This window comes from Cyanistes caeruleus, chromosome 3, assembly GCF_971803275.1.
Source record: "Cyanistes caeruleus chromosome 3, bCyaCae1.hap1.1, whole genome shotgun sequence".
Classification (NCBI taxonomy): Eukaryota; Metazoa; Chordata; class Aves; order Passeriformes; family Paridae; genus Cyanistes; species Cyanistes caeruleus.
Genome location: NC_141703.1, coordinates 42,202,321 through 42,228,087, shown reverse-complemented (window position 1 = coordinate 42,228,087; position 25,767 = coordinate 42,202,321). Strand labels below are relative to the sequence as shown.

Here is a 25,767-nt window from a genome sequence, read left to right as displayed (position 1 = left end):
GCCCCATAGTCAGCCAAGCCCTGCACAGTCACTCACTCACTGCCCTGCAGTGGGATGAAGGAGAGAATCAGAAAGGTAAAAATGAGGGGACTCATGGATTGAGGTAAAGACAACTTAATAGATACAGCAAAAGTTGCACACCAGAAAGCTCCTAAGAGGGCAGGTCAAATATCTGGAAGAAATTCTTTAGTGCAAGGGTGGTGAGGCCCTGGAACACTCTGCCAGAGAGGCTGTGTAGAGGTCCTCACCGGCGATATTCAAAACCCTCATGGGCACAGATCTGTGCCCTATGCTCTAGGATGACCCTGCTTGAGCATGGGTGTTTGACAAAATCACTCCACTGTGGTCCCTCCCAGCCACACCCATTCTGTGATTCTGTGAAATGAACAATTCCATGTCTGTTGGAAAAGATTCTACTGACTCTTTAGAAATGTCTTAGGCACAAGCAGAAGGACCTGTCAGAGAGTTTCTGTGACTGCCAGCAGTGTCCCCAGGGTGTTTATCAATACATCTATCCACACAAACAGTGCCTAGCAATTGGTCTAGGCCCAGGAGGATCTTCCTAGAGTAAGGATATGATGGTAGGGCTGTCTGAAACTCCCACCTGAAGAGGTTCTGTGATAATTTGTTGAATGCATTCTTTGAAACCAGATAGCAGCTCAGTCAACCACCTTGTCTCACACCGGTTCCTTGTCTCACCTTTGCTCGCAATAGATGTGACGTTCTCGGCCACTCCAAGAACAGATGACTGAACGTGCTGGTTACGTGCACAGGCACAGCCCTGACATACTGGCAGTCCAATTTTCTTGTTATACAGCAATTATTACTTTCATTCCATAAATTTTGCTAGAGGGTCAGCCTGTATACAAATAGCAGTTTCTTTTCAAAAAGACTGGTTTTTTTAATGCACAGGAGATAAAAAGCTTATCCCCATGTAAATAGATTCATTCTCTTTTGCGAAAGCTGAGGTATTTAAGCATTAATGTCTTTCAAGCCTTTCTTAACACCATTTTTCCCTGTTTCTTAATAGGCATGGGAAATCTACTCCCAGGTGAAATAATGGAGTACATTATTATAATGCAACTGGAGTTACAGCTGTTGCAGGGATATCCTTCCGCTTTATTGAGTTAATCTTTATCAACTCCAGGAAGGTCATTCCTGACAGATTTTGTCAGATCTGTTCTTAAGGGCTGCCAATCTTGAGTCTCTACAATTTAGTTCAGTAACCTGTTTAGTTCTTAGAAGTCCTTCTAATAGAAAATCTTTCTCAAAGCCTAGTCTAAAGTTTTCCTGCTTTATTTTAAGTCTGATAATTTTTGACTTTTCTATTATGGACATTGAGAGCAGAATATTTTACATACATTAAGGCAGCTATCATGTCTTCAGTTTTCTCTTCAGGCTACAACTCCTCTTATGAAAACTCTCTTACTAAGCCATAGGAGTGAGAGCTCTCTCATTTTCATGGGGTTTTTTTCTGGATTTTCTCAAAATGTACCATATTTTGGTTCTGCAAATATCAAGAACATTTTATCTTTACAATAGAGGATATGTATTTTGAGAATTGAAAGCAGATTTCTAAAAGGTTAAATTGCTAAATGAAAATTGAGTGAAAAAAGAATTATGGATTTTTCACATGGGAAATCATTATAAAACATATGGATAAATACAATTTTAATTTTGTGGGTTCTGCCAAATCCAGCTTTGATTTTTATTCACTATGGCAGAAATTCAGGGAACATCATCCCTGTATTCACGGATTCAGCAAAATTATGTAATCATGTACAACAAAAGTAATGTAGGAAAGTTTATATTTCATTAAGCAAGTGGACTGAAGAACTGGTTCATAAAAAAAAATGGGCCAAGGGCTCCTGGGTACAATGCACTAATGTATCCCATGTCCATTGGTTACTTTTCTTATCTTGGCCACCCTTGCTAGCTCAAAATTTGTACATAATTTCTGATCATTCTCCCATAGCCAGTTTCTTGTTGTCCTTTGTGATTTAGAATTGAGGTATAGACGGAAGGAAAGCTAGAGGAAAAGATTTGCATTGACCCCTTTTCCTGCTCGTTTTCTTCCATTGTTTGGGGTCACAAAGCAGCAGCACCTTACACAGCAATCATATCATGTATATAGTTTGTTGCATGAAACCCTTACTGAATACTTGTTCTTCAGCTAAGGACAGTTCAATTTTATACTGTATCATATATTTTTTAATCTACACACCTGAAACTGACCAAAGAATGATTTTTGCTTTAATCCAACATCATGGCTCTTTATTGTAATGTTGTATATTTTTGTTTTTATGATGATTAATTTTGTACCATTGATTTTTCCACTGCAAAAATCAGAAACTATGGCTATTACACTTCTTTACATCTTAATGGTTTCCCTTCTGTCACTAAATCCTTTTCTTCATTCTTTGTTATTTTTTGTCTTTTCTCTACCAACTGATCATGTTTTGTAGTTTCCATTTCTTCCATTACCTCTTCTCTGTTTTGTTTCACAGATAAAGGAAAAGAAAGACAGACACAGAAAATTATTTCCACTTTTTGCTTGGGCTGTTGTGTTTATGTAAGTCTCTTGCTGTTCTTAGTCTTCATCTGTCTATCTTTCTAGTATGTTTCTAAGACTGTGACTCTTCTTTGTTTGCTGATGCTGCTAATGTTCATAACAACATTCCTGAAGTTTTACTTCTCTTATTGAAGCTCCTGTATTAGAAAAAAAACACACTAATAAAAATCTCACATTTGTACTACCCCTTCCATCTGCTATGCCACTGATTAGATCTATTCAGATGGCACTTAGAAAAGGCAATGTCAAAATGCATAAAATTCAGCAGGAACCAGCAATAATTAGGTTAATATTGTTTACTCCTGTGATTACAGTACTTTTCTTGTCAGGCTGTCAGTGGTGGGATAACTTATTGTTCATGTTTTCAGACTCTCTGCTAATATGACTTTGAGCAACTGAAAGAATATTTTGTTAACCTATAAAATTAGAAGGCAACATGTGCTCTTTATGGCTTTTAATAATTAGCCACAGCCACTAAAATGTCCTTCATTTTACCTAAAAGTTTGTCCTTGAACAAATTCTAGGCCTCTTCTGTTCTCATTGTGCTTTGTGATGATCTTTGCCTTTTCATTGATTCAGCACTTACCTTTGAGCCTTACTTTTCAAATATGTTGAATTTGCCTTTTATCAGCTTAAAAATGTGAATCTCATGCATATTTACATTGCAAGCTGTGACAGCTCTGGAAGAGGTCAGTTGTGTCAACTGCTCTATACATCCACAAGAAACTCTATTATCTCTTGAACAGACACAGATTTATAATGTGTAAAACTAAGCATATTTTTCTGATAATATTACCTTATTTTGAAACTCATTGTTTGGGGGTTTAGTAAGTCTTAAATAAGAATGGTCTTAAATTAATACTGTAAAAGAAGAAAAGTTTGAATGGAAAAAATCTTTCTTCTGTTGTAGTTTTGTGGCTGCTACCAAGGAACAGTTTTAGTTTTAAAATTATGGCTGTGACTTCCTTTTCATTGTAATATTTTTTAAAAAAAAAAAAAAAAAATGGGATAATGAAGAGGACAAAAAAAAACCCCCAACAAAACAACCAAAAAACAATAACAAAAAAAGTCTGTTGAATCAGATATTTCATAGGCTAGAACCTGATTCAAAATTGTTCTTTGCAGTACAAGAACACAAAATATTTGCATTTCATTGTTTTTAATTTTATCTCCTCTTTTTTGTAGCTGGTCTTGGTCTGTCAACTCACAAATATACATTTATGATTATCAACACTGGGGTAAATTATTGGTGAAACTGAGTTTTGTCTTGAATTGGATTTAAAACTCATAGGAAGAGTCAGAACAAAGGAAAAATTACACAAATATGGTAGGTGAACTCAACCCTGACCTTCAACATTTTAGAGTAGGAGTTGAAGGAAAGAAGAAATAGGACAGCTGTAACCTAAGAAAAGAAGAAACAAGGCAAGGGTTCACAAAAATACATAACAAAACTAACCTCTAGTGGGAAGTTTTTTATTTTTAGAGAAATCCTAACTTATCTATACATACGTTCTCAATTGAAATTGTAGAGTACTTCCTGCACAGTTTCCTTTGCTGCCATTTTGCTGGTTCCTATGATCACTCTGAGTGTTATTTTTATTTATATTATTATGTTATATTGGTCACTTTCTCTGATATAAGCACTTTTATCTCTTTTACAGTTCCAAGATACTCTTTTTACAGTGCCAAGGTATTTATGATGTTCCAAAAGAAGTTATACAACAATATATTTGGAGCTTTATGTTGCTCTGAAAATGACAGGCTGAATTTATACAGGAGACTAACATCCAATGAAAAAAGAAAACCCAGCTCTACCCAATGCTGAAAAAAATATTTAGAAAGTAGAACTAATGGTAATTTGTCATTTATGACAAATTCTGGCAAACATTTTAAAACCTGTTGTATGATTTTAAATTCTTCACATAAGTTAGCAATGAAAAACTGAAGTTACCATCTTCAGAAATGATTAAGGGAGATATTTCAATGGAAAAATACAGAAAATGAAAGAAGGCAGCACATGACATTTTTACACTTAGTTAGAACAGACTTGTGACAACTTCATTAAATATTTTGATAGAAGGAAGAACACTTTTATCAAAATGTTTCATTTCTTGAGCTCTTATTAATACATGCCTTCGTCTCTTGTTAGACTGTGGAACATATAGTTCCATAATCTAGTACAGCAAAATTCAGACAGGATTTCTGTGAAGAGTCACATGTAATGTCAATTATTTTATGTAAGATTAATGTTTGGGGAATTGACCTTCATTTAAATATTAGAAAATAGTCACTACTCTAGAAAAGAAATTGTCATTCTTCTTCAAAAGGAGATGGTTGAAAGGACAGCATAAGAATATCAGCAGATATTGTTTCTTGTGTCACAGAAATATGTATTTCCAGTGTTATGTCTTCCATTTCTTCAGCCAAGAAAAAAGAGAGTTGAAAGAAGGGATTTTACCCAAGTTTTAGACTAACAAATTACTGTGTTCTGAAATACATTTTTTCAGATTTCATTTGGGACCTTTTTATTGCAGGAGAAGCTAGGAAAAAAGTTAGCTAGAGCTGAATGTAAGCTTTCCATCCAGGACTCTTCACTGCACTGGGCCACTTTTTCTGCCTCCATTAATATTCTCTGAATTTTATCAGAGATTCTTATAGCAGCAGGGAAAACTTTCAAACTGATGAAAAAATCCAGCAAGAAATACTGGTCCTCTTACATGTCTACCCTAGGCATAATCCTATCACATTCTGATCTTTTTGGTTTGCTTTAATTAACAAAAGATAACCAGACCTGTGTTTTGTTTCATTGCTATTAAACCATAGGGTATAGGGTTTAGTGTGCATAGGAAGAAAACCGATGTACTTGAAACAAACCAAGAAAAAGTGTTGTTCCAAATATCCTTTATAATTGTGTATATTTCAGAAACAAAAAGGTATTTGCACACATTTACAGACTCATTGGAGCAACTTTTAACACTTTGCAGTACTGAGTAGCATTGCCCTTGGTAAACAGTGTCAGTGAAAAAAAATTACTAAAATAAAGATGGCTTTCATTATCTGTAAGTATAAAAATGTGGTCCTTACACATCTGTCACTTGTTCTAAAACTACTTGGTATCCTTAATTAGCACCAAAAAAAAAAAATAATTAAACTTTAACCTTGTTTTGTAGACTTTTAATTTTTAAGAAAGTAATTCTAAATGGTCAGAATGGCTGTTGCTGCCAATCACATGCACACTGCATCATAAAAACAACAGAAACATGAGCCAGCTGCAGATCAGGAAAGGCAGCTACTTGAAAGTCACTTCTTTACTTCTTCAGCCCTTATGCACTCTTCCACTATACTGCATGCTTTAGGGGAAAAAAGTAATTTGTTTTGTTTCTGTGTTAGGAAGAAAGTGGAAATTGTATTGAAATTTCCATAGATATCCAGTAAGGGCTTCATTTGGCCACTCTATCTTTTCTCTCTGTTTCTTTCTATATTTTTCATTTGTAATTTTAATTTTCAGGGCACTTTGTAAAGAATAATTCAGTTTGAATTATTCCTCTGTTGGAGTTTTCGTACAAGGACTGCAGTGAATGTTGCTCTTTGTAGCCCAGGCTCTATCACAAAACAGAGGAGTTTTATTTCTTTGTGTCTGTGTGTCAATTGAAACAATTTATTTGAAGATATTGAGAGTCAAAGAAAAAGCTAAAAAGGGGCTAATAAAAGTCAATATCTTCCCTGTGAGCAGTGTCAATCAATTTGAGTGAAACAGACTCCCTGCTTGTTCAATAAGAAAATTACTTTGTGCCACAAATGACCTGGAGAATTCTTGGGTGTCCTCATTATCAAGAAATACCTGGTGTTTTGGTCTAGCATTACCTATTTAATTGGCAATGGCTTATTTGTATTTAGTTATCTGTTTCAGACAATTTAGAAGAAAATATAATTTTATTAAATTATGTCAAACTGAAAGATAAGTAGCAGTTCCCATGACAAAAAGTGCTATGATATGCTTGGAATTATTGGGCCTTGAAACAGCTTGATAAATTGATAGTGTGTGGTGGATATTTAATCAACTTGGTATAGGTTTGAAATTTTCATAATAGTTTTGTAATACTTTTTGTGATACTCCTATTCAGAAAGAGGTTCCTTTATATGCTTAATCTCTCTTATCTGACTCATATTTTAGTGGTAATTGTAGTAGTAAAAAATAAATAGGAAAATGTAAATTTGCTTAAAAGGTCTTTTCAATTTTGGTGGTAAAAACATTCAGTTTGTACATTGAATGCAGCTTTCTTGACAATATTCATCAAGTCACTGTGAGACCTTAAAACAGTAGAAATATTATTTTTTAAATTAATGTATTCTTCTTATAATAAATTATACTAATGAGTCATTTGTGTTTAGGCAAGTAATTTACATCTAGTACATAAGAAAATTCTTATTTTTTTAATGTAACATAGGCTTACTATATACTTAGCACATGATGCTACAGTGGGCTTCAATTAGCCCATTACATTAAACATTGCGTATTAGCCCATAACATTAAATAGTTAAGGACTATTTTGTCTAAAATTTCATAACAGGCTTGTGTTATCTGGCTACTGATTGATTTTTTTATTTTTTTTTAAGATCTAATTTCCAGTCTTTAGGCTTTTATTTTCTTCACTCTTTACTTTACTGATCAATTAAAACATACAATCTCTATGCTAAACAGTGTTAGAAACTGTTCCTCTGAGGCATCTAATGAGATTTTTGCTTGTTTTCAAGGCTATTTAAAATGCTTCTTATTCCTTGTTCACACCAGTCTTCTTGAGGGAGACATGTTAAACACCCACACATTCTTTTCTATCCCTACCATAAATGTTGTACAATACACACATTACAATACACAGCTTGACTGTAATTTAGTCCCTGGCTGATGGAAGGTTCTAAAGATCATGTTTTTGCCTACAATCTCTTGAACAATTATCCTCTTCCACCATAGACAACTTCTCTGCTAAATACTTTCTTATTAATATGGGGTGGGGATAGAGAGCAATAAATGTCTGGCAAAAATTCCATATGGAAAGTTGATATAGGATAGCATGCCTGCCTTCAGTAATTAAAGAATTTTATATACGGACAATTGCAGACAAGATCTGAATTGTCAAAAATACTTGTGCTTGTTGGTGAGTTACAACAAATATCTTCTTAGATTACTTAACATTTTATCTTCCCTTCTTGTGGTGGTGCATGAAGGATATTTTATTCTGGACTCTGTAATTACTGTTGTCTTCTACTGTGTTTCACCTACACATTAATGACCTACACAAACTTTTTCTCTACAGACCAAAAGTAGTTTAAATATCTCCAACTTCAAAACACAAATGAAAAGCATGGCATTCTTTACCCACAAGGCTCCAGCCACTCTTCTTAGGGCCACACCTATAAAGAGTAAAAGTAGATTAATTAGAAATTCCTATTTTCTCAAATACTTCTCATTTGAGGAATATTCCAAGGTGATGCTTATAACTCATTTTTTCTCTCCACCATTCACAATGTCTCAGAAAGCACTCTATTCTTTCATTATCTTACTCACTGAGAAATATGGATGCAGTTTGCCACACAGGTTTTACAAGTTTTAATTTATATGCTTTTCCATAGGTGATAACTGAAGATGGGGGTTGGTGCCCCTGTAAGTTAAATGAACATTTCAATTTTCTGATTCAGCTGAAATATCCTACAGTGGGTCCAACATCTGTAGAAAATGTGTTCAAACAGTCATTAATTAATTTAGTGTGTCTTGTGATAACATTACTCATGATGAGTTCATTTCTTATTGCTGCAATTGTTTTAAATGCTTCAATAAGATTTCCAGAGAAATTCAGTATTAATTCCAATATTAATTAAGGGGATCCATGTTGCTGAGAATCCCCTGATACATCGACTATTTCAGGACATTAGAAAACTTTGATGTCCTCATCAGACTGAACAAATACTTTATTGTTCAGAAGAATAACCGCAGAAAAGGAAATAAAGAAGTCAGTGCAGTGCAAGCCTTGCTCTTTCCTATGTTCTATTTCAGATTCTCAGTTCTTAGGAGCAGGCACCATGTTCCTTTCCTGTGGTGACAAAAAGGTGGTCTTCATGGCTGAGTTAGAGAAGGAGAATGTAGTTCAGTGCTTTGCTGTAAGATGTGCAAGCAGCACTGCTAAGAACCTTTCAGTGAAAATGGAAATGGCAGGATTGGCTCTTTAATTCAGTAAATTGTACAAGTGACTATTTTTTTTGCCATTATTAGATGCAAAACAGAGGAATTTTTTTTTTTCACGTTGTTGAATTATATGATAATACACCCCATGCTCTTCACAACCAGGAGAGAAGTTTATTGCCAGTCTAGAAGAAAACAGTCAAGACAGAATTAAACTTGAAATAACTCTTGTTTGCAAAATGGTGACCCGAGACTGAGTAGATAGCTAAGAAGGGGAAGGATGGGGAAGGAATATTTTGCACTGTTGTGTGTTATGGAAGCGTTTCAAAGAACTATTAATATGCAAAACAAGAACTCTTTTATTCTATTTTTCTTTAGGGACAAGAAACAAAACCAAACCAATCAAATGAAATACTGTCACTCTGTGCAGAGCTGTAAAGAAGAGAAAAAGTGCCTTTGCAATATGCTGTACCTACACTTCCAAAGAATTGAGACCTGCTTGAAAAGAAAAAGCACTTTAAGAAGCTTTTTGTGGCTGTTTTACTAACATGTCTCGAACATTCTTCCAAAGCAAGCCGCAAAGTATGGCACACCACTAAACCTAAATTTCTGGTTTAGTGTTTATTATTGGATTTTTCAACTGTAATGCTTTCCTTCAGTACTTTAAATTAACTTTTGTAACAAGGGAATAATATGTTGCTTTGTTGCATTGACTCCATCTCACAACATAAAATGATAACAAATTGAATATATAAAATTAAGTGACTCATTATTTTAGAAATTGAAGGGCGAGTCTGAAACCTGCCATAAAAAATAAGATACTTTTGTTCATTTCTTTTGTTTAGACATCTTGACATCCTTTTAAAAGGATGAACTGCAGGATAATATTTACACCCTCTCTAGCTGAAGCCTGAGAATAAAATATGAATTATATCTTCAAAATATCTGAGTGTATTAGTACGCTGCACTTAAAGAAAATAAACAAAGTACTTGACTAAGGAGAGATGGTATCATGCGATATGATGAGGTCAGAAGACATGGAAATTCCAGGAACTGGAAATTAAGAAATTGATGGGAAATCAAGAAAAGGTTCCAAGAGGAAAATCACAGATCTCTGAATGTATTTGAGATGCATGGGAGTAATGATGAATATTTGAGAGTGACTGCAATGATGACAAATGCAGGTGGATAACAATATACCCTTACCAAGCTGGTAAGAAATGGAAGAGAAAATATTGGAGGATGAGGGAAAGATTCTAGAAAAAAAATAAGTCAGAAAAATACAGTGATTTCTAAGCACAAAGTGCATTATCTAACACTGAAGAGAGTAGGAGATGGCAAATGGACTCAGGAGCCAAAAGTTCACAGAGAGATACCAAGCAAAAAGAGTAAGAATTTAAAAGTGCTTGTAGAGATTGCATGCTAAATAGCTGTTTGGTTTTGGCTTGGTTGGGTTTTTTGGTTGGTTTATTGGTTGGGTTGGTTTCTTTCTTAAAGGGACATTTCTACAATCACAAAATTACAAAATGGTAAAGAATGCTGGCAAGGAATTGCTTGCTGCAACTTTAAATAGTAAGTCTACAAAAGGCATAGGGCGAAGCTTCTTCATCTGATTGAGTTTAAAGCCTCTCTTTTGCAACTATTATATTGTATTTCTCTTCTATATATCCTTTAGAAACCATTGAATGACCCTGGGTGGTGTAATAAACTTTTACAAGTTTTATAAATCGTGGAGGTGAATAAGGACTATATCATACAATATGAGAATGTGCAAGGATCTAAAAAACTTTTCAGGTAACAGGTTTAAAATAAACAACTTCAATAATTTTTCCACTTATTACAAGACTTTCTAAAATGCCAAAAATTGTTTCAATGAGTTCATGGAGAAGTGGTTTGTCTGTGGCCATCAGACATCACATTTCAGATAGATATTCCAGCTGTAAAAGGCACATGCTGTAGTTTTCTGGAAGAGGAAAGAACAAGGTGAGCCCTGTGCACATTCTGTCTTATGTTCTTCCATACATATAAGTTATGGCCTGCAATTATTGGTGTTGTACTTTTCCTGCACCTATGGTAATATCTGTTTAATGGTATATACATTTCATCTTATAATTTTAGGTAGCCCAGAATCTGAGAAATAATTAACTTTGGAAATACCCAGTCTGGGATTTCCACATAATATTTTTCTGGTGCAACTCTCTTTTTTGCTTTTTTTTTTTCTTGTAGGAAACTTCCTGTAGGAAGTTTTTCTCATTAATTTCTGATTCTGGTTTGGTTTGGGGTTTTTGTGTGTTTGTTTGTTGTTTTTTTTATTCGTTTTTAATTTAAAAGAGCTCTGTTTCAACAATTACTGATCTCATGTTTGAATGGTTTTTATTAATAGGCTTTTTTGGTTTGTCTGGAATGTCTCTGAATACATGAGTTTAGGAAGGAAATGCCTAATGCCTTTCACGAGTATTATCTGAACTCTTTAATAGGAAAGCTAAATCAGGTCAAGCTATAAAACACAGGCAGAAGAATATTTAATTAGATAATATTCATACTTCTAATATTAGAGGAATTTGTAGCATAAAGTTTCTATCATTCCTAGAAAGATTTAAAGGTATATTTGCAAATATTGCAAGGACTGTCAAATACTTAGTGCCAAAATAGACAACATATATTATTCCTGTCCTATGAGTTATCATTTAGTAATATGAATTTATAAAAAAAGTGTTTCTGGAGGAATAATGTTAAGAGTAATAATGAGTTTTTATCCAGATTCCTAATAAATATTCCTTCCAGCATAAATTTAGATGAATGTCTTTCTTAAAGTAACAACAACAAAAATAAAACAAAAACACACACAAATTTTCTGGGTTTGTCTTCCCTTTATGGAAGACGTCTGTAATGTATGCAGATATAAACTTATGAATTTTTGAATTTTTGTATGATGAATTTTACTTCTTTTCCTACATTGTCCTTGGGAGTTAAAAGTCAGTTTTGTTGTTTTTTTTTTTTTTGGTGACATTATGTTTGTAAATATCTTGGGAGGTAACATATTTTCTGAATTCAAGAGAACTTAAATATATGAAAAGAGAAAAATTATTTAAGCAGGGAAGAGACAAAACTTGCATTAACTTTCTTTTCACAATCACATGTTGAGGAATATTACAAGCTTCAGGCCGAATTATATTCATACTGGTTTTCCTTCATAACAATAACCAATAGGATACAAAATCCTATTTTGTAGGAGTATTGAATAGAGAGACTCTCTGGTATCTCAAGTTGAGGATTTGAATCAAAGAGTTCAGGAATGTTTTAGGTCCTGGTGCATTATTCTATTGGGAAATATGGAGTAAAGTTCTATCTATAGGTGTCTTTCAGCATTCCAGTCCTTCATTTTCAGGAAAAGGCACATACATGTGCATTTCCAGTGTTTAAACAAATAGTGCTGGCAACACCCCAAATGTCAGTGTTTGCTTTCCTTGCACCTCCACCTGTCCATATGTAAGGCAGGGTCAGGATTGTGTATTCTGGGAAACAGCTCTGAGAAGTCAATAGGCCTTGAAACACCCTGGTATCCTTTTAAAGCAATGGACTTCACAAGGTGACTTCTCTGACCTGTAGAGAGTACTCTAAAGACAATAAAACTGGTTTAAAGAGGGCTTTAAAACAGATGTTTGGTCAGAAGTTTGTACTGGGTACTATGTTGTATAGCTTTGTATTGGGTGTGGGTGGCAAGGTTTTAGCAGTAGGTGGGCTACAGAGTTATCTCTGTGAGGCCAGGGGCTATCCTGTACCAGACACAGTTGTTTCCAGCTGGCTCCACAGAACACCCACTGCAGGACAGAGTTGAGCCCATCAGCCAAGTGTGTGGTGCCTCTGGAAACTCATTCAAGAAAGGGAAAAAATGTGAGACAAAGAGCAGTGTGATGGGGGTCAAAAAACAGAGAAACAGTGAAAATGTCAAGGTCGGAGAAGGAGCTGAGGAGGAGTGCTCCAGGCACCAAAGAGATTCCCCCACAGACAGCGGGGGAGAGCACAATGATGCAGGCTGTCCTACTTCAACCCATGAAGAGCTGTGCTGAAGCAGATGTCCACAGAGTGACTAATGGGCAAGCATATGCCAGAACATATGGACATTTTCTGAAGCCCCTGGAAATACCCCTTACAAGCAGGGGAAAGGTGTGAGGAAGAAGGATGTGCAGAGATGTGCTGCTGACTGATCACAGTGCCCCATTTCCTATCTCCCTGTGCCACATGAAACAGGGGTAGGTATAGGAGTTGGGACTGAACAAGTGCAGCTGGATCTGGGAAATAGATGGGGGAAAGATTTTTAAAATTTGCCTTTACTTCTCACTACTGAAATCTATTTTAATTGCTAATAAATTTCATTAATTTCAAAAATAAGGTGAGAATTCACCTTTGGTAATATAGCAAATCCCACTCAACTCAAGGCCTGTTGGAGACTGTAATATGACATCTTGAATTGCTGTGCTCAATCTTTTTCCAGAGAATTGGCACAAAGCAAGTGTGCCTAGATCATAGAATGATTTGCGTTGGAAAGGACCTTTAAAGATCATGTAGTCTGACTCATCTGCCATGGGCAGGGAGAACTTCTACAAGTTCAGGTTAGTCAAATCCTCATCCAACGTGATTGTGAACACATCCATTGATAGGGCACCCAGCTTTTCCAGTGTTCCACCACTCTATCTCCTTTGTGTCCAATCTAAGTTTGCCCTCTTTTCATTTAAAATCTCTGAGCCTTGTCCTGTCACTACAGGCCCTGGTATAAAATCTCTCTTTATCCTTCTTATAAATCCCCTTTTAAGTTGCTATAAGGTCACCATGGAGCCTTCTCTTCTCCAGCCTAAACAACACCAATTCTCCCAGTCTTCCTCCAGAGCAGAAGTGTTCAACCGTCTGATAATTTTCATGGACTCTTCCTCAAGCCTGTTTTGCTCATTGGTAAGTGATATTAATTTGTTTATCTTACAGACTATTTTCTCCCCCTGTCTTGTTGAGGACAAGGGAGTGAGGGAGCATCTGGTGTAGTGTATGACATGTTTCTATGTATCAGAATATTAAAGCTAGTGATCTTCCAATACTTTGTTCTTCCACACATTTCCATTTGTTACATTCAGATAGTACTGTTTATAAGTACTGATGACCCATTCTAGTATCTTCATTCCCAGACTCAAATACAACTGGAAATCACAAAAAACAAAAACAAACGAACAAACAAACAAACACCACAAAAAAACAAAACAAAACAAAAAAACAACAAAAAGGAAGGCAAAATGGACAACAATAAGAATGTTTAAGTTCCCATTGTAAGGTAAATTGTCAACATTTTTTCCTCTGGATAAGATTTATATATTTTTCTGAGACATCTTTCCAGATCCTTTTACCACCACCCTTGAAGTTAATACAGACTAGCATTACAGTTATGCCAGTAAAGGATTATCTTGATAAATCAAGATGTTTTATTAAAAAGCATTTTATATCTGTCTTGGCTGCTGATTTCAGCCTATTGGACACAAGTAGGTCTATTCATTGACATGCTATTTGAATTGTTATTCCTAGGCAACACCTATCATTTTGAAGAAAAGCCAGATCAGAGGTGAGATTTTTCTAGTTGCTGTGTGAAAAACAACCACTTAAAATCAGATGGCTATTTTTGGCTACAGCTCACTCCTTGTTATTGTATGCTTTCTTTTAAGTGTGGTTAAATTACTACCCCTGGAATCTACAATAATGAGCAAAATGTTGTGAAATGCAGATTTTTTACATTATTAACTCATCTAGCAGCTCTGTAACACATAAATCTTTGAATAACCTTCAATTCATATTATAACATGGATGTTAATGGTAGAAATTAGAGCTGAAAATAGCTATTTGGTTTTATATTTCATGTAGTCACCAGATTGTTCCCTAAAGAATATTTTCCAGTGCTCTGTCTCATCTAGTCTTAAGTGTACTGAGCAATAAAGCTTCTACTACTTTCCTTTGGAGACTGTGTCACCATGTAATAGATTTCACTATTGGGATTCTTTACCCTATTCAATCGCAGTAAAATATTTCACCTTCTCTGAAATGCGAAAGAGGAAAAACATAGCAAAAGCAAAAATATTTATCGGCTAGAAGCTAGCAATAGGACTCTCTAAAAACCTTACATCTCTAAAAAATCTCATTCTTTCTATTATGCTATTTTGATTTCCTGTGATATGAAACCTGCTGTTGCATTTTTAATCACATTTCCTTAAGGTAAAGACAAATCCTAGCAGTTCCCTTTGGCTACCAGTTAGCTCTCATTTTGCATTTCTTATTTGTAGTTGCAAGATTGTCTTGCCCTTGAAAATGAAGTGCTGAAATAGGCACATAATTACCAAATTTCTTTAAGTCAGATTTACTAAAAACAGTGAAAATGGATTTAAGACAAATAAGAATATCAAGATGTCATCAACTTTCTGAGGCATTAACTTCCTTATCCCCAACAAGGGAACAAACTTCCGTAAGCAAGGGAACAAGTTGTTATTTTTCAAATTAATGGATCAGGGCAAGAATGTTGATAGTAGTTACACACATTACTAGGCCACTGGCTAGAAAATACCAAAATGACTGATGGATATACATACATTCCTAACATGTTCCTGGCACACAGCATGCAGAATATTTTGACAAGTGCTTGGATTCAAGAAAATAGATATTCTGGGTTGTAAAATAGTCTAGGCACTGTCAAACAATATTATGTGAGGCTACATGAAGAGCACCAAGTAAGGTAAAGGGCAGCTGAGAAAGCAATAGAACTGTTTATGTGTAATAAGGCTTAACTAGCAAGTTAGAGTGTTACAGGGAAAAAACACATAGAAATTGCAAGGAAAGACACACACATATGAATGCACATGCACACCCTTCCATATGCAATCCTGGACACCTGCAGGTTAAAAGAAAAAAGACTTTCTGCAACAGGCAGACAGAGGGAGAGCTGCTTCTCTTGGAGCAGGCAGCAAAAGAATACAGCTCCCTCACTACTTCACTCCCTCACTACTAATGATCTCACCAATTCTGCTGAAACAATTCCTGTCATAAATACTTCTTCCTCCATACCCCCATTCCAAATCCTGTCATTTTACACAGTGTTTGGGCTTCTTGGCAGTTTCAGCCTTTAGCCTCTGCTGACAAGACTACAACGTGCACTGAGGGGGTTACCCTCACAGGCAGGTGCCTTATCCTGTTGCTCAGCTATAATTTTTTGCTTACTGCTTCTTTTCTTCAGTATGCTGAAAGGAGCCTTTTCCCCATCATCAGTGTTGTACTTCTTCAGTGACCAGTAATTAATTGACCATCTGGGGATTGTTTGCAGGTCTAGGTCCTCTGTTTTCCAATACATTTTCAAGGCACTTGCTATTATCCCATGCTTAAACTTGACATCATAACAAGAGACACCTGGTACCAAGCTCAAATTCACGCAGCTGAGTCTGATAACAAGTTGGTAACGTGCTTCAAAGGTCAGGATGCTGTCTTTGCACAGTTGGTATAAGCTTTTGTTTGCATTTTTATTGGGCCACTGTACAGTGTCACTGTTCTGTAAACAAGAATTTCTTTCTTCGTTGGCTATATAGATGGGAAAAAGTGTAAGGGAGATAGAAAAATAAGTAATCAAGTCATCTTCACTGCTAGTGAGTGCATTCATTGCAAATTTAAATAAACTATAATTGAAATAAATACATTATTATTTAAATAATAAATTTAAATAGGTAAATTTAAATGTTTTTTCAACCTGTTTAATCAGGTCAAAATATACTGGTTAAAAGATCTTTAACTCTATTCTTAGAGAAGGCAGTTTTTCATGCTGAAGTTTTCTATTTTACACAAGTTTTGTAGCTTGTTTAAGAAATTAAGAAAGAGAAACAGGTGTTTCACAGATACATACAGTTTTAATTTTCAGCTTTAAATAATCAAGACATAATTTTTAGGATAATTTTGCAATTAAATGTAGATAAGACCATAGAATAGAAATCTTCTGTGTCTTATGTATTTTCATAAATGTGATTTATTTTCTTATCTTGTTTGATGGTTTAAGTAGAAAAATTTAGAGCATCCTAAATAATTGTGTTTCAGCCTTGATATTTTGTAGCAATTAATTGAAATTCCTAGACATAACACTACATATGTCAGTGAAGTTACAACTAAGGTAAATGTGAGTGTTTTATTTTCTGCTTAACAATGATGTGGTCATGAATCGATGCAATATATATATCTATGGAATATAATTCCAAACTCATCATTTCCTCTTTATATACAATCTATTTAATAAAAGTTTCTTATAGAAATTTGATTATAGCTAGTTCTATAATCACTTTGACTCCTAACTTTGGCTCCTTCGGTGTGCTGCTAAATGCAGTAGGGATCATTCTGGCATATCAAATTACTTTCCTGTGGATATTTATATGATTTAAATAATATTTTAAAATGTCACATCTGTTGGAGAAATTGTTGTTACCTTAACATTTACATTCCCAATATACCTGGGTGTTTGTGACCCCTCAATTCACTGAAATAAATGGCATTTATTTTTCAGTATGAGCAAACTGCTAATATAAGGGGAAGATTTCTGGTTCAGGTTTTGTTTTGTTGTTTTGTTTTTCGTTGGTTGGTTGTTTTTTTTTTTTGTTTTTTGGGTTTTTTTTTATGGATCTGTTTGCCTGGACTTTTAGAGGACTTTAAAAATAATTAGCCTGTTGTAAAAGGAAACAAGTATTTGTCAATGAGGTAGGATATGGCTTATCTCTTTTATCTGAAGAAGGGAGTTATAATCTATACACTACAAAACTGTGGATGGTGAAAGTTTAGTTGTGGCCTTGAATGCCTAACACTGCTCTCAAAACGAAAGAGAATTATTTAACATGTTAACCCTGTAGTCATGCAGAACTGCTGTAAGATATAGTCTGAGCACACCATGCATACCAGATTTTAATGGTATTAGATGTGTTTAGGATATGGTTCTGTGGGAACAAGATTGGCCATGCTTTTTAGCAGAGTAAAATTATGTGCTATGCCTGCAGAGACACAATCTCTAGGATTTATGATTAGCATAAACTGTCATTATGACTGCTCAATTCTAGACTGTTCTGGCAAAATTGGATGTGTTGCATAACTAGGTTCCTAGAAAAATCTTTGGCATAGAACTGCTAATTTTCTGACCGATTCAAAGCACCAAAACACTTTTAGGATATTTTGTTCCTGAGAATCTCTTACAGTAAGAAGGATTGAGACAGCACTGACTGATGTCCTCTGGCTTTAAAAAAATACCACTAGGCCTGCAAAATACATAGTATGTCCTCATGCCATATCTCCAGTTTTTCCTTCATGCCTTGTTTCACACAGTAAAACCTAACTAGCTTCATCACGCCTCTCCCAGAACAACACAACACTTGGAGAGTGCACAGAAATATTATTATAATATTTGAAGCCTGCAAAAAAACTAAGAGAAGTGCTGGGTAATAGAGAAGTACCTAGTCCTAAGAAGGCTGCTAAGAGGCTTTCTCCAAGGTTAAGGTTATGTACTGTCTATTGTAGCATAGAAGATGTGCAGAAGCTGTAACCATTCAGAGTGCTCTAGTGAGTGTCTCTGCATAATGTGATCCTATTCAGTCTTACTTCTTCAACCTCTAAGAAAGTCTTAAGAGCAGCAGCTCTCTTGAACTTAAAGTATATGTTTCATAATGCATAAAATTCATAAGCAGGAAATCTTGAGCCATCACTTATTAAAGCTCCCATCCAATTTTCTCATTAGTGTGAAAAAAAAAAACAACCAAAAGCAACAGAAACCTGATTTTTGTGGTTAAAGACCAAATCACAATGTGAATACTAAAGCGCTGTGGATACCAAAATCATTTAATCATAGATAAGCAACTTCATTAATTAAGCAATGCCCATGTTCCATAGGAGGGACAATGCAGCTGTGAAGTCAGGCAGGCTAGTGCAGCAATACTTTAAAGCCATGGGATGTGCATTTCTGGGGCTGGGCCACAAGGTCCGAGGTGCTGCAGTCATCCTCCCAAATTGTGCTTCAGGGTCATGCATTCCCATCAGAGTGTCACAGGATCTCCTTTTTCTGTGTCCCAGCTGGAATCTCTTCCTCTGGCTTCTATGAGTATTCTCCAGTGTCCTTATTTGTAGGGTTGGGTAAAAAATATCTCATTGATGAGTAGTCTGATTAAATTGCATTCTTTTCCCAGTTTGCTGTCACTGTTGTCTACTTGTTCTGGACACTCTAGAAAACATCTGGACACTCCAGCAACATGATGGTTGCTTTTATAGTTTGGCTGTCTATCTAGTTGAACTCACAAGGCAAATACTCTGCTGTTTGGAACAGATGGATTGTTATATTTTGCTTACTTCTACTACATAAAAGAGTTGGTTCACTGCTTTATGCTACTAGTTAGGCTAACTAAACTAAATTCATGAAACCTACCTTGGTGGGAAGAGAGAGATCGTTTCTATATGAAAAAATTTTAAGACCTTTACTTTTTCTGAAGCAAATATGTTTATGTCTTTCCATGAGTTTATTCTCACTCTGTCTTCTGCCCACAACACATAGACAGTTCTCTCAATAAATGGAAAGATTTGCTGTAAAATGTATTTGTCCATTAAAAAATCACTGGATTTTTGACATTCTTCTGACATTCAGAAGTCTTTCTATTTTGGAAAGTATTACTGAAGATACCACTGCATATTGCAGTGAGACATGTTCCCAGTTATATAACAGTACAGCTGTTAAAATACTTTATGATCAAATTTCAATAAAAGTTTAAATTGAACATCTTTTAATGTTTAAAAAATTAAGCTTTACAACCCATGCTTCTTCACTAGTTCAAAAACACTTGAAATGTACTTCTTACTAGACTTTTATTATGCAAGACATTGCTTTGGACATTTTTCCACTTACCTGCATAGCACATCTAGCATGGAGGACTCATACCTTTGTGTCAAAAAGTTGGTGTATACTAACATTAAAAAAGTATAACATTTTATGAAATGGTATAAGACAGCATATTTTTCTCAGTGACTTGAGTAATTGTCAAAATTAAGAAGAGTGCAGTGATATAAACTCATACATATTAGATTTGGAATATAAAATTGCTCACAGAGATAGTATTAGTAATTTGCTAATTCTGAATAGCAGTTATCTAATACATTCTCTTTTAATCACAAGGAATTTAATTTAGTTGTGCAGGGAACTCAAATTCTTTTCATATGGTTTTTGCACAACTGTTGAGTTTGCAATAGAAAAAATAAAACATTAATTTGATATGGTAAATGTCTCACAATTTTTTCCCATTTGCACTCTCTGATACTGCTTTATTATATAAACTGTGACACTTCAGTGGGAAATGTTCTCCTTGTGCCATTTTATAAACCCAATAGCATTTTCATCAAATATAAACACACCTTTAGATGATTAGTTTAAAATTTGAATGGTATCTCTTTTTTTTAATCTCATTTAAACACATTATGCTGGTGTCTTCTTTTTAGAGTTCAAGAGATGCAAATTTTATGGAAAAATATTTGAAGCTTGGGAAAAAAAAAACCCAGTATGGTCTGTGTGTGAATTGTGAAAAATGGAGTGCCTATCAATCCCAAGCAGAAAAAAATTCTGTAAATAGACTTAATGTTTGATTTCATCCCAGTGGTATGAGGTATCCCATCTGGACTATTGGGAGTTCAGTAATCATAGCCATTAGCGTGAAATAGGTGGAACTAAAAACCAGTCCAAGCAGAGTTATGATTTAATCTTCCTGAAAGCTAGAAGAATTTTGTTCTTCATTTCTATACTTATATAAAATTTGACAGCTTTTCTTGCTAAATCAATGGGAATTGCAATACCAGGGCAAAAGTGAGATAGCTGGACTGAGCAGTAAATATTTTATTCCTTCAGTTTTTGTGAAAGTCCAATTACTGATTCTAAAAACAAAACAATAACAAAGCATTTTTTCTTCCCCAAACACTAGTTTTAATACATTTCAATGTTATTTCTATTCACAGACTGATTTTCAGAGAACAGTCACCTATGTTTTAATAGAAATACTAAATCAACTCTTATTTCCTGAATGCATAAACCTATATTTCTCCCAATTAGAATAGACTTCAACATTACTTTTTTAAAGAGTGAATCTACCAAACAGGTTCTGAATGCCTGAAGATAAGTGGAAGGGAAAAGTAATGAATATTCTTAGCCTATAAAATAAAATAATAAAGGTAAAAGTTTTATCACAATAGTAGACATACATAAAATAAATGCCATTGAGGAGGACCTGAACATACTTGATGTGACCAGACTTGAGAGGTGGGCCTCTTTAAACCTCATGGGGTTCAATAAGGCCAAGTGCAAGGTCCTGCTCCCAGCTTAGAGAGTCACAAACATGAATAAAAGCTGAGTGATGCTGGAATTGCCAGCAACCCTGAAGAGAAGGACTTGAGGGTATTGATGCATTGAAAACTGAGTATGAGCCAGAAAGGTGTGCTCACAGCCCAAAAGGCAAATCGTATCCTGGGCCACATCAAAAGAAAAGCAGCCATCAGGTCAAAGGAGGGGATTCTCTTCTCCTATGCTGCTCTTCTGATGATCCACCTGAAGTACTGCATCCAGCTCTAGGCCCCTCAGGATAAGAAACACAAGGACCTGCTCAGCTGGGTCTAGAGGAAGATAGGAGAAGTGATCAGGGGTTGGAGCACCTGGTCTATGAAGACAGACTGCAGGATTTATGTTCGTTCAGCCTAGTGGAGAGACAGTGCTGAGGAGACCTGATCACAGCCTTCCAGTACATTGAGGACACCTATGAGCAAGAGGGAGAGGGACTCTGGCATGGACCATAGTGATAGGAGAATTTTGATTTTGACCAAAATCAGTGATTTTGACCTGAATGAGGGCATGTTTAAAATGGACAAAAGGAAGGCATTATTTTATGATAAGGATGGTGGGACACTGGAACAGGCAAATGCCCCATCACTGGAAGTGTTTGGGATCAGGTTGCACTTGATTAACCTGAGCTAGAGGAAGATTAACCTGCCTGTGACAGGAGGGTTGAAACTAGATGATCTTTAAGGTCCCTTCCAGCCCAAATAATTCTGTGATTTTGTGATCTTGACATACTTCCGTTGTAAAATGGCCCACACCTTGGAAGCAGATGTAACATGGCAGTTTAGACTGTCTCTTACAGTTTCAAACAGGGATATCAGGCAGCACTGGCTAAGTTACAAGAGGTGAATTCTCAGCTATCATTTTTCAGAAGCTCTGGGGCTGATGTCTCTGGTTTGGAAGCATGTCTGAACTTTAAATGTGTTTGAAACATTTCTGACATAAATACTATCAAGGATGCCATTACCCACAAAGCCCACCATTTTTCAGGTAAAACAGAGAAATAATGTTAGATATTGAGCTTTTGGAGAACCCAGTGAAATATCTCTATAATTTCAACATTGATCAGTACTGATACCCTCTGTCCTCACAAAGGTAATGCCACAAGTGGCAATCATGCCTCAAGATAGGATGATCTGTGCTATATTATACCTACCTTATCTTTTTTTCTTCTGTCTTCTGTCCATCTATAAAAATCAGTAGGATACTTCCAAACAGAATCAGAAATAGATGAAAACAGATTGCATCTGTAAAAATTTACCATCATGTTTTACAATATTTGCTGGAAATTTAGAATACTCAGGAAGAATAAAGAATATATTGTAATACAGATGAAGATATGTATTCCCTGTATTCATTCAAAGAGCAACAAATCTTTTAAAACTCAGAATATTTTATCATTTAGTTCCTCATAAAATAATACATAAGGAAAATGGGAGAATGATTATTTCAGCACAAGCATGAGAAAATAAGTGTCTTTTTCTGATGTTTTGATCTTGGGAGTCAGGGGTTTTTTTCCCAAAATAGTCAGAATTTAACTCCATAATGTCACATTCCATGGTGTAATTCAGATGCTTATTTTTCTTGTTGGTAAATATTTTTTTGTTCCTTTTTTATGTTTCTAGGGTCTAAAAATTTTGAAACATTCTCCCATGCAAGGTTACACTGTGAAGAACTCAATAACATTCATGTGCAAAGCTGGAATTTGACACATACTGGAATAAGTGTTTTCTCAGTATGCAATTTCATAGAATGTATCATTACTGTTGCTATTCCAAAGTGATCATGCCCTGCTCTGTTGGAATCTAAAACTCCCTTTAAACCCAACAGGCAGGAATGTCTTTTGACATTGTCCTTTGAGCATGTAGTCTGTATCATTTATCTTAGCTAAACATTTAGATAAAGATTTTAAGCAATTACAGTTCACTTCCATCTGTAGTTTAAGACGCCCAGTGATTTCTTGGCAATTTTTGTGTGTGCTTTCTGAAGTTTCTTCCCCAGATCCTTCATTAGCTTCAGAAATCATAATGTGTGCTCTAGTTTAAATTGTATGGCATCTAATTTATTGTAGACACTGTGAATATGGTACATAAACAGGTAGATTTTATAACCTTGAAATAAAAGTTCATGTCATGCTGGGTTTTTCACTTGTCTTCTCTAACAGTTTCTAACATTTGCATGCAGTTTAGTATAAACATCCAAACAACTTCCTGTTAAACTTTGTGTTGATAATGCCTACCTGATAGGGTCTAAATTTTATTAGTGTAATCCTTCTGCTGAGTTTAGGATTGACCCTAAATTTCACATTCTATTTATTTTCTATCCCTGTTGATTCTATAAATAACTTAGAACCCCTGGAGCCATGTAAGATGTGAATTTTAGTTTTGTTAAAAATATGATAGATTTTATTTCTCTCATAGCTCTCATAGTGTAGAGAAATAAAATTAAGGACCAAATGCATTTTCATAATAGTAGATGGGTATGTCTGAGTACAAAAGTACATAATGTGTACTTTTTTTGTTCATTACACTTTAAAACTTTGCAGAAAATTAAGACTATAAAACAATTTAAGACACAAAATCTCTCCAACTTTCATGTTCTTCTCTATCATCTGTTTAAAAGAAATTCAATCCCATTGTGCTGCTGCTCACGCGCCATTCAGGAGGTATATATTTTAAAAACACTTCTGTGTCTTCTTGGTGATGAAAATAGTTTGTCTGATTCTTGCAAAAAAGGTATTACCTACTGGATTGTATTAATTTATCTGCAGACATGTCAGACACTGAATATTTATAATGGATTTCAATACAGTTCCCTGAGGAAAAACTGCCTGGCAAAGTATCATGCATCAGACTATATACATGTAAGGTAGATTTTCTATTCCTTAAAAAATCTACTCTGATACATAAAATTCCCTGTCTGTGAAGAATATGTCACAGGTTTATCAACAAGACAGCTTGTTCCCTCATCTTTAGTCTTAGTTCATTTAGATAATTCTAAGGTTTTAGTATTACTTTAATTCACCAGGCTGCTGACTAAGCTCACCAGCAAATTAGTTGAAATACATTGGGTTTAACCTTGCGCACCTTTTGAGAAAACGTTTGGTCAAACTCTCTTTTTCAATATACTTAGGGATAGTCTGGGCCACCACTATGGGTTTTGGGTTGGGCTTTTTTTCCCATTAAGTTGTGAAAGTCTTTGTCCAACTGTTTGAATGAATTGTCAAGAGAATGGTGATCAGATATATAATTCTTGTCTGTGTTTAATTTGAACAGGGAATAAGCTGCAACTCAACTGAGATGTGTTTTGAAATAGTTCCCTAAACATAAAACACTTCTGAAACCAGCCAGCAATTATCTGTGTGGATTAGAGACAAAGGAAAAAGGCTGGAGGGTAAGCAGAGGAATCTTGCCACGGTATGGTCCCTGATTTAGGAGGACTAGGATGACCAAGAAGTACACAATAGGGCAGAAGTCACTGACACCTGTTAAGACCAATGAGCTGCTTTCCACACTTCCTTTTTTGTCCTCACCTGTACTTTAAGCTATACCTTTCTGAGAGAGTGTTTGTTCCTCTGGGAGAAGACTGGTGTTGAAGATGCCCACAAGATGCTCTTGTTTTCTGGAGGCTTCAGGAATGATGTAATTTACAGACCAATGATTTTGGGGCAGACCTTTGTCCTTAAAAAACTTTAATCACAATGCTGCAGTATTTTGTGGCCAGGAAGTATTTCTACATCTAGCTCCAAACCTGCCTGTTAACATCTTGATAGCTCCAAAAGCACTCTGGCCACATGGTTAGAAGTAATCATCTTAAGACTTGGTCCTGGGAGCTTCTGGTAGAACAAATATGCCATTTTGCCAATTAGCAAAATCCACTGTGATTAAATTTGTAGGTGTCTTTAACAATGAAAAAGTACAGTTTAGAGACTCATTGAATTCTTGAATGTATTAGGGGTTTTTTTGAGTTTGAAATTATTTTTGCTCAAGTGGATCTCAAGACTACATGCACAGAATGAACTAAATTCACAGTGAGACTAAGAGCAACTATAGAACTCCCACATGGATATCTAAATTATTGAACACAAAGAAGAATGTTTTGCAGCTTTGATTAGGGAATTGTTAATCAGGCCCATAATAGAATGTAGGTCAAAAACCAATTAAAATAGTCTGACTAGAATTTATGATTAAGCAACCATTAAAAACACTGAGTATTAAAAAAAAAAAATAAGAGATGGAACAGTTCCATAAATATGAGTTATTTTTTTGGGCTCTGGATACAATGTGATAGTTTGAGCATCAATAAAGCAGTTAAGTTAGCGATCAATTACTAACTTCAGGAACAGAGAAATTGTTTGGCTGATAAAAAGCATATTCAGCCTTTGACAAATATTTGGCTGTCACTATCATTTATTTGAAATACCACTGTAGCAACCCTAGCTCTGACTTTTTATTTTTTCATATCTTCCAAACAAATAAACTGTGTATGGTGTTTTTAGTCAGGGCTTTGAAGTTCAATCTGTTCTGGCAAGGAAGTGGTACTTCACAAATAGTAAAAATACAGTTCCTGCTGTTACTTACCCTGCAGAACCATTCTCTTATCAGAAAGTCT

The 25,767-nt window shown here is 35.3% G+C and overlaps 1 protein-coding gene across 2 annotated transcripts in view; it reads left to right on the top strand.

The window, feature by feature from the left end:
* The window catches only part of GPC5 (glypican 5), a 584,277-nt gene that overhangs the window by 434,551 nt on the left and 123,959 nt on the right, over positions 1-25,767 (top strand). Inside the window, exon 8 of one of the 2 annotated variants that reach the window (XM_086880903.1) lies at positions 2,508-2,664. The exons of the other annotated variant lie outside the window; for it this stretch is intronic. Within the exon in view, the coding sequence (XP_086737029.1) occupies positions 2,508-2,617 (110 nt within the window). The 3' untranslated portion in view covers positions 2,618-2,664. Of the gene's footprint in view, positions 1-2,507; positions 2,665-25,767 lie in introns of those variants that run through there. 2 annotated transcript variants of the gene reach the window in all.